The sequence below is a fragment of the Bidens hawaiensis genome, unplaced genomic scaffold (genome assembly GCF_021521415.1).
Source record: "Bidens hawaiensis isolate Kalapana, Puna unplaced genomic scaffold, B.hawaiensis_p1.1 tig00007049_1, whole genome shotgun sequence".
Taxonomy (NCBI): Eukaryota; Viridiplantae; Streptophyta; class Magnoliopsida; order Asterales; family Asteraceae; genus Bidens; species Bidens hawaiensis.
The window spans coordinates 997,032-1,005,570 of NW_027491485.1; the positions used below are offsets into that span (position 1 = coordinate 997,032).

The following is an 8,539-nucleotide window of genomic DNA, read 5'->3' on the forward strand; positions in this document are numbered from 1 at the left end:
ATTTTTAATTTAAAAAGTCTTGTGTTTTATTAAAGTATGTTATGTATTAGTGAAGAATTTTTGAATTGTTGTTTAAAATGTGTTAAGAATTACTATATTGAGGTTGTATTTACTAAGACTTGTATGAATTTTTAGCAATTCTTGTTTCAATTTGTTTATCGTGTTTTTAAACAAGTTCCTAAGCAGGTCGTCTCATGTTAACATGTTTCTAAAGAGGTTTAGGTTCATGTTTGAAAAAAAATGACACTATTAGTTATCGTGTCATGTTCATATATAGCACCACATGTAATCGTGTCTTGTCTAACACGTTATCCTATCCCTAGTTATTATGCTTTAACATCGATTTTTATCGAGCCTTCTGTTATTATTTTATTATACGAGGGGAAGCATATGGGTTTAACCACATCTTCTTATTGGGCTATGTGTAAGCATACATGTTACGTAACATGAAATAAGATACCATGGTCCATGTAGTGATGTAACTATCGACCTACCCTAGTGTTAGGGCACAGAAATTTGACACTGTGGATACATTATTCTAACATATGTTCTTGGATCAGTTATCATTAGACAGATCATGTCAGGATCAGTGGTCCTCAGTACTTGGTATTATTAACAATTGTTTCTTGTGTGTAAGTTGTTATTTAATAAGTATAATGGCGCCAAGACTTATTCCACTGGATATCTCGCTATTGAACTTGTCAAACACATGGTCAAATGGCTGTAACACATTTAGTGGGAGAAGTGGCGGATTTATAGGACTTCTTGTTGTGTCACAAATAACTGAGTGCTGAGGATATGTTATTCTTGAAGACGTGTCTGGATCAACAAACTGTTTTGGAGGCTAATTGTGATTTGGGTTCTCAAGAAACTTCTTTTGCTGATAATAATAATATTGAGTTTGATGCCAGAGACAGGTATAATTTGTTTTTCCTGTTATTTAACATTTTTTTGTGCATCAATGCTCTGTTTTTATTTATTTATTTAATATTGTGTTCTTAATTATTTGTGGAAAAGGGGTGCTTCTAAAATCACATTTGAGATGAAAACTTGTTATAGTAACTTTTTAAACACTATTTTATATTTTCATTCTTTTGACATATTAATATTATTAATCTTTACTTGAATTATATAATTTATTTAACATTTTCTGTGCATAAATGCTCTTTTTTTTATATATAAAAACTGTGCTAATTATTTGTAGAAAAGGGGTGTTTCTAAAATCACATTTGAGTTGAAAACTTGTGAAAATCATTTCTAAATACTATTTTTTAACTTTTTTTATCATTCCCTTAATTACTATTAATCTTTACTTGAATTTTTCTGTTCATAAATGCTCTGTTTTTTTTTTTAAATTGTATTCTTATTTATTTTTGGAGAAGGGGTGTTTCTAAATCACATTTGAGTTGAAAACTTGTTAAATTCACTTTTAAACACTATTTTTTTTTTATTTTGTTTTTTCATTTTTTTTATATGTTATTAGTCTTTCACAAAACCAAAAAGAAATTAAAATGAAATGTAGACCACAGAAGTACATATGTGTATTTTGTGAAGTTACATGTATGTATCTTATATGAGATAAATATATGTAGATCACGGAAGTAAATATATGTATTTTCCGAAATTACATATATGTATCTAATACAAGATAAATATATGTATATTAGGAGCTATATACATGTATTTTCGCGAGCTACATACATGTATTTTCACGAGGTACGTGAGTTTTTTGTTTCTCTTTTGTTTGGTAATAACATATGAAAAGAATGAAAAAATAAAAATATAAAAAATAATTGTTTAAAGTTTGTTTTCATTGAGTTTATGTTAATGGTTTTTATTTGAACCTTTTCCAAGGAGGCCATTACCACATTGATTTCAACCATTTTTTATATAGTTTTATATAATAAGTTTATTGTTATTCGATAACATGAAGGAGTATGCATATTTTGATTTTATGTTTTTATTAATTTGTTGGTGATTCTTGTAGAACTAGTTTTTGTCTTTTGTGGGTGTCAGTATTTTTTAAATGTTGGTTGATAATGCTCTTTGAGGTAGACTTTATTGTTCTCATATGTAAAAGTGCTTTCATTTCTTTTTCAATGCATCATCATGTGTTTCTAAACTTTCATATTTGTCCAACTTTTAAAAAACAATTTCAAATTTGTACATTCTTGTAGTGTAGTATTTATCATCTTGTTGATGTCTTTGATTACTGACTCACCAAATAAGTGGTCACACACTTGTACAATTTATGTTGACATGACACATTTAATTATACCATTCAAGATAAAACTGCAGTGGTTTGTTTTAAAATAAAATAAAAAGACATTGACCATAAATGTGGCCACTTGCTCTTGTTGAACTTCCTTTTTTCCTTTCCTTTTTACCAAAACTTATAAGACAGGGGTTGTGACATGTTGCTGTGTTTATAACCAACATTGTTACTATTGGTCACATGGTCTCATTTATTATCAGCTGGCATTTGTTAGGCTGAGGGGTGTGGAGCGCGAGAGGGGGCGCGTGAGCCCATCCGCTCGCGCCCCGGGACGCGAGCACCACACCACCGAGGCGCGAGAGGGGCGCGAGCACGCAGACCAAGGCAGGCGCAAGAGGGCTAGCGGGAGAAAATGGGCGTAAAGTTGGCCTGGGAATGCGTGAAGATGGATCTGTGTCACCATTGATGCAGGTTGGAGTTAATAATGTGTACATATGTATGGTAGCCATTTTCTTCATTCTTGGGAAAGCTGGCAGGCACGATCTGAACACCAAGAATCCAAAGCACCAGAAAGATAATAATTTTAATTAATTAATTTATATATTCCATACCATAAATAAATAAATAAAAAAAGAATGATTAGATTGGTGAATAAAAGAAGAGTAATTAATAATACGTTTATATATTCAATACCATAAAAAAAATTTTTTATGAGTTTTTTTAATAATACGTTTTTTTAATACATTTATAAAAAAATAAAAAAAAAAAACCGCTAGCGCCCCCTCTCGCGCCCCTCCACACCAGGGCCAGGGGCGCGAGCACCACAACCAACACCCATCTTATCAAGTTTCTCTCTCTGCCACACGTCACAATATTATTGGCTGGAGCCCCCACTCGCGCCCCCCACACCCCTCAGCCTTATGTATAAAGACAACTCCTTTATTGGATACATTGTTGTGAGCTATATTTGTGTAGCATCTATTGATTGATTTTGATGATGATATATATTTTTTTTTAAATCTAAAACAAATTTTTTTTCCATCACATGTTGACCATTGCCATTTCATGGTTTAGAGTAGAGGTGGTCCAAAAAACCGGTCCTCGAACCGGTTTGCCGGTTTAAACCGGAAACCGGTTTTTAAGAAAACCGGTTTTTTGTAAACCGGTTTGACCGGTTTACAAACCGGCGGTTTATATATCGGTTACACAATTTGGAGCCAAAACCGGTTTTATAACCGGTTATAAAAAAAACCGGTTTTTTTTAATAACCGGTTATTAAAAAACCGGTTTTTTTAATAACCGGTTTTTTAAAAAACCGGTTAACCGGTTTTTTTATAAACCGGTTTTTGACCGTTATAAAAAAACCGGTTAACCGGTTAAAAACCGGTTTTTTTCCCGTTGAGTAACGGCCATATAGCCGTTTTTTATAATTTTTGACCGTTTTTTTTTTCCCCATTTTACCCCCACAAACATATATATATAGCTTAGGTTGGGTATTGGTTAGATCACACTCGATTATACAACTCCAAACGCTCTAAACGTTTATTACATACGCGATTATTTTGTTATCTCACGCTCAATTATACCACATTACCACTCCATACGCTCTTATTTCGTAGTCGATTATCATGGCCTCCCAAAGTGCTACTTCATCCGTCAACATGGGTGCCTCGAACACGGGAGAAACGGTCGTTCGGGTCATCCCCACGAAACGAAACCAAGATGTTTGGCAACATTTCGACCTATGCGAAATGTCTAACGGTACCCAAAAAGCTCGATGCAAACATTGTTTGAAGTTTTATGGCAAAGATGCAAACTCCACTTTAAGAGCGCATGTACAAAGGCCCTTTTGCAAGGCCTTGAAGGACGAATCGGGAAGTAGTTCGCAGCCGGAGATGACGAATCAAGGAACGGTGTTTACGTACGACCTTGAAGCGGTACGTCAAAAGTTTTCAAACTTTGTGATTCAAAATACACTTCCTTTCAACCACTTCGACAACCCACAATTCACGGAGATGATGCAAAAGTATGTTCAACCACGCTACCAACACGTAAGTCGTTCGACCCTTAGAAGAGATTGTCTTAAAGCTTGGAAAAACGCTAAATCCGAACTAATTTCATACTTTTCAAACTTACAAACTGGTGTAAACTTAACAACGGATGTGTGGTCGGTACCTAATGGTTCGCCCGACTCATACATTTGTGTGACGGCTCATTGGGTTGACCCCGGGTCGTGGCAAATGATGAAACGAACCGTTGCGTTTCAATTGTTTGATTACCCGCACACGGGTAGAAATATTTTTAAACTCTTGGATAAAGTCATTCGACAATACAAGATTGAAGATAAAATCTTTTCAATTTCGTTTGATAACGCGTCCAACAATACGGCCGCGGTTGGCCATTTAAAATTAAAGTATAAACCTATTTGTGATGGAGCGTTTTTTCATAGCCGATGCATTGCACATATTATCAACTTGGCCGTGCAAGATGGGTTAAACGTGATCGAAACGCAAAGAAACAATTTTAAAAGAATGTTACGAGATGTTTTTAGCAACAATAAAACATTTTCAAGATACAAAAAATTTTGTGATGAAGCTAATTGTCAATGGTTGGGGCCCAATTGGGATTGTCCAACAAGATGGAACTCGACTTGTGATATGTTTGAGAAAGCCATCCAACAAAAAGAATCACTAATTGCGTTTCATCAAATAATGTCAAGTAGGGGTAAATGTGCACCGTACGATCCTAGAAACTGGTTATTGATTGAGATCGTTACGGAGGTCCTTCAAATTTTTAAATCTTGCACAACTAGTTTATCCGGGGTTTACTATCCAACAAGCCCCATTGCTTTACCAAAAATTGCTGTCATGTGCACAAAGTTGAGTGAACTTCATTGTAGGGGTGCACCTTATTTTGATATGGGTGTAAAAATGAAAGAAAAATTTAGAAAATATTTTCAACAACTACCCGCTGTTTTGACATGTGCTGCTGCGTTAAACCCTTGCATAAATGTTGGTGGTGTTGAAGCTTTAATAGAAAAAATTTGTGATGAGCTAGAGTTAAACGACGATCAAAACCCCTATTATAACCAAACTTTAAAGAATGCTTTCAACACCACCTTGTCTAACATGTATGATGTTTACCTTACAAAATACGGGTCGTCTTCCCAAATTCATGACTCGTTAAGAGCTGTTGCCCAATCCCAATCCCAAACCGACCTTGAAATGGGGATGTACTACATGATTTGGGAAGATGCCGGTAAACGTCAAAAGGTAAACACCCCAAGCAGTGAACTTGGAAGGTATGGTGGTACCAACTTTGTGAAACACATGACTCCAGATGAATTTAGAAGTCTTGATTTGCTGGCTTGGTGGAGAGGTAAGGAGGATGAGTTTCCGATCCTCGCCGCCATGGCCAAAGATTTACTAACGGTCCAAGCTTCCACAGTAGCTTCGGAGTCTGCTTTTTCTGTTTCTGGCAGGGTTATATCGATTAGGAGGACTCGACTCACTCCACCAGCTGTAGAGATGTCTATTTGCTACAAGGATTACTTGGACTCTTTAGATAGGGCACAACATCAACGCTCACTCGAGGGGGAAATGGACTATGAGGCGGGCTTGTATGAAGACGAGGTCAATCAAGGACACACTCAACCAATGACCGATGAAGAAGCCGCGTACGACGATTACCTAAGGAATAGCTCGGGATCGGGTAGCGATGAAAATAATGAGTAAGAAACAGCAAGTTGTTAATGTAATCGTGTCTAAGCATTCTTTAATGTTTGTATTTTTGAGTTACGAATATGCGATAACGATTTAATGTTTGTATTTTTAATGTAAAAGCTATAAATGAAAGTTATGTAATTTTGAGTTACGAATATGCGATAACGATTTAATGCTTGTAGTTACCGGTTTGCCTTGTAGTTACCAGTTTGTTTATACTGTGAAAAAATAATGGTTATTTAAAAAAAAAAAAAAAAAAAAAAAAAACCGGTTAACCGGTTAGACCGGTTATCAAAAAACCGGTTAATAAAAAAACCGGTTTATTAACCGGTTCTAACCGGTTCCCAACCCGGTCCTAACCGGTTTGACCGGTTATGGTTTTCATACACAAAAACCGGTTATTAACCGGTCCGGTTATTAACCGAACCGGTTTTTTTCCTGGTCGAAAAAAACCGGTCCGGTTAATAACCGAACCGGTTTTTTTAAAAAAACCGATTTGTGCACCTCTAGTTTAGAGTTCAATCAACAGTGTTAAGTCTAGCATGCATAGCAGACTAGCAGAGGATGAAAGGGGGCCCACATAAGTTGTTTTTACCTTGTGTCAGTGAACAGTTCATAAACAATTGGGGTAGGGATAAAGTGAAAAGTTTCACTTTCACCATCATTATTTTTATAAAATAAATCCCTCTTTTTGGGCCTGATATTGTTTGTTTTATCCTGTTAACTGTATGTAACACACGTTACTACATCTTTTTCAGTAGGGCCTGGTTTAGATAAGTTGTGTTTTTGGGACTATAGGCATAGCAAAAGAAAGAATCTTGTTTTAAAGATTAGGTAAAGATTTATATCTAAACTGTGTTTAAATTATCAAGTGTTAGATGGATTTAGGTATCTTGATGCAATTTACTTGTGTTGTTTGAGAACTACAAAACAAAAACAAATAAGAATCTTGATTTAGAGATTAGGTAAAGATTCATTTTCTTAATTGTATTAAATCATCAAGTGTTAGATGGATCCTAGTATCTTGACGGAATAAACTTGTGTTTGTTGGGACTATGGGAAAAAAAGGAATCTTGATTCGAAGATTAGGTAAAGATTCATTTTCTAAATTGTTTTTAATCAGCAAGTGTTGTGTGTCTGTATTTTGATGCAATTTGCTACTGCCTACTGTAGTAGTTAAGTTATGCTAATTGTCATTAATTAAACAGGGGCACGAGGGAAAGCACACCGTGTAGCTTTATCAGGGAGTCAAATGACGCTGTTACCCCTGGTTCTAGTACAAGGCCTACAAGCCGACACGCTTCTAATCGTATGACACAGAGAATTATGCCTTCTGCACAAGAAATTGAGGAATTCTTTGCCCTTCATGCGCAGGAACAGCAACGGCTTTTTTCTGAGAAGTAATTAACCTTAACCTTTGTCTCATAAGCATGTTTGACTTTGTTGACCAAAGGTCGGATACTCATTTGGGATTGTGAATGCAGGTACAACTTTGATATTGTGAATGAGAAGCCGCTCAAAGGACGTTATGAATGGGTGAGAGCGGATATGTAACAACATTGCGGGACAGCGTCATTATGATAATCTGAAGATGAGAAAATAGCTAGGATTGGTTAATGATCTCTAGTGTTTATGTAAAGTGCAAACAAAATAGTTGTGTAATCTAATGATCTCTCCTAGGTAACAGAGCTGATGAAATTACACACTTTTAACATATTTAGGGTAGATTGCAAGTCATAAATAATTGCTAGGTTTAATTGTTGAAAAGTATCCATATCAGGTCTTTATCTGATTATTGTAATCTTGTTTAAATAAAAAAGCTTGTAGTGTTTGGTAAATTTATTTGAATTATCTATACTATATATAATACAATCAAACAAGTTGAAATGCGAGTATGCAGAGCTGAAAAGATAGTGAGCATGTAAGCAACTTGTTATCGTATCTTTATCGCCATTATATGGTCGACAACTTGTAACTTCAAACCATAAAATTATACTGTCAGATTAGTTGAATTTGGTTTGCACGTAATATAAAATTGTTTATTTTATTTCAATTTTGATTTACACAAAATAAAACCCGGACAGAGAGAAGAGCATGGTGAAATGTAAGTCTGCAAAGGTGAAAAGATAGTGAGCATGTGATTCAATTGTTGTCAGTAGAGTACTCACTTGATGGTGTTGAAATTAAGTTTTGACTACATTAGGCTGAGGGGTGTGGGGGGCTCCAACGGGGGCGCGAGTGGGGGCTCCAGCCAATAATATTGTGACGTGTGGCAGAGAGAGAAACTGGATAAGGTGGGTGTTGGAGCCCCTGGCCCTGGTGTGGAGGGGCTCCAGCAGGGGCTCCAGCGGATTTTTTTTTTATTTTTTTATAAATATATTCAAAAAACGTATTATTAAAAAAAACTCATAAATTATTAAAAAAAACACACATTAAAAAAAAACATTAATATCTAAAAATAAAATAAAAATTAAAGTACTAAAAAAACATTATTCTTATTCTTCGGCTTGGTCTTCTTCGATCAACCTCTTTCGGATACGTTCCTTTTGCTTTTCCATCAGCATTTGATCGACCGGATTTAGGTTACTGAAGTCTCTTGTAA

The 8,539-nt window shown here is 35.4% G+C and overlaps 1 protein-coding gene across 1 annotated transcript; it reads left to right on the forward strand.

Annotated features, from left to right (window-relative positions):
• Positions 1-717: 717 nt before the first annotated feature.
• LOC143634459 (cyclin-dependent kinase inhibitor 3-like) lies at positions 718-7,740 on the forward strand. The gene is made up of 4 exons (XM_077102540.1): positions 718-723; positions 814-917; positions 7,146-7,337; positions 7,422-7,740. The coding sequence occupies exons 1-4, from the start codon at positions 718-720 to the stop codon at positions 7,489-7,491; spliced, it is 372 nt and encodes a 123-aa protein (XP_076958655.1). The 3' UTR covers positions 7,492-7,740.
• The last annotated feature ends 799 nt before the right edge of the window (positions 7,741-8,539 follow it).

Excerpts from the sequence above, each read along its gene's own strand:
- LOC143634459 (XM_077102540.1), top strand. Across the intron at positions 918-7,145 it reads GAGTTTGATGCCAGAGACAG|GGGCACGAGGGAAAGCACAC; the intron begins GTATAATTTGTT and ends TTAATTAAACAG. Across the intron at positions 7,338-7,421 it reads CAACGGCTTTTTTCTGAGAA|GTACAACTTTGATATTGTGA; the intron begins GTAATTAACCTT and ends TTGTGAATGCAG.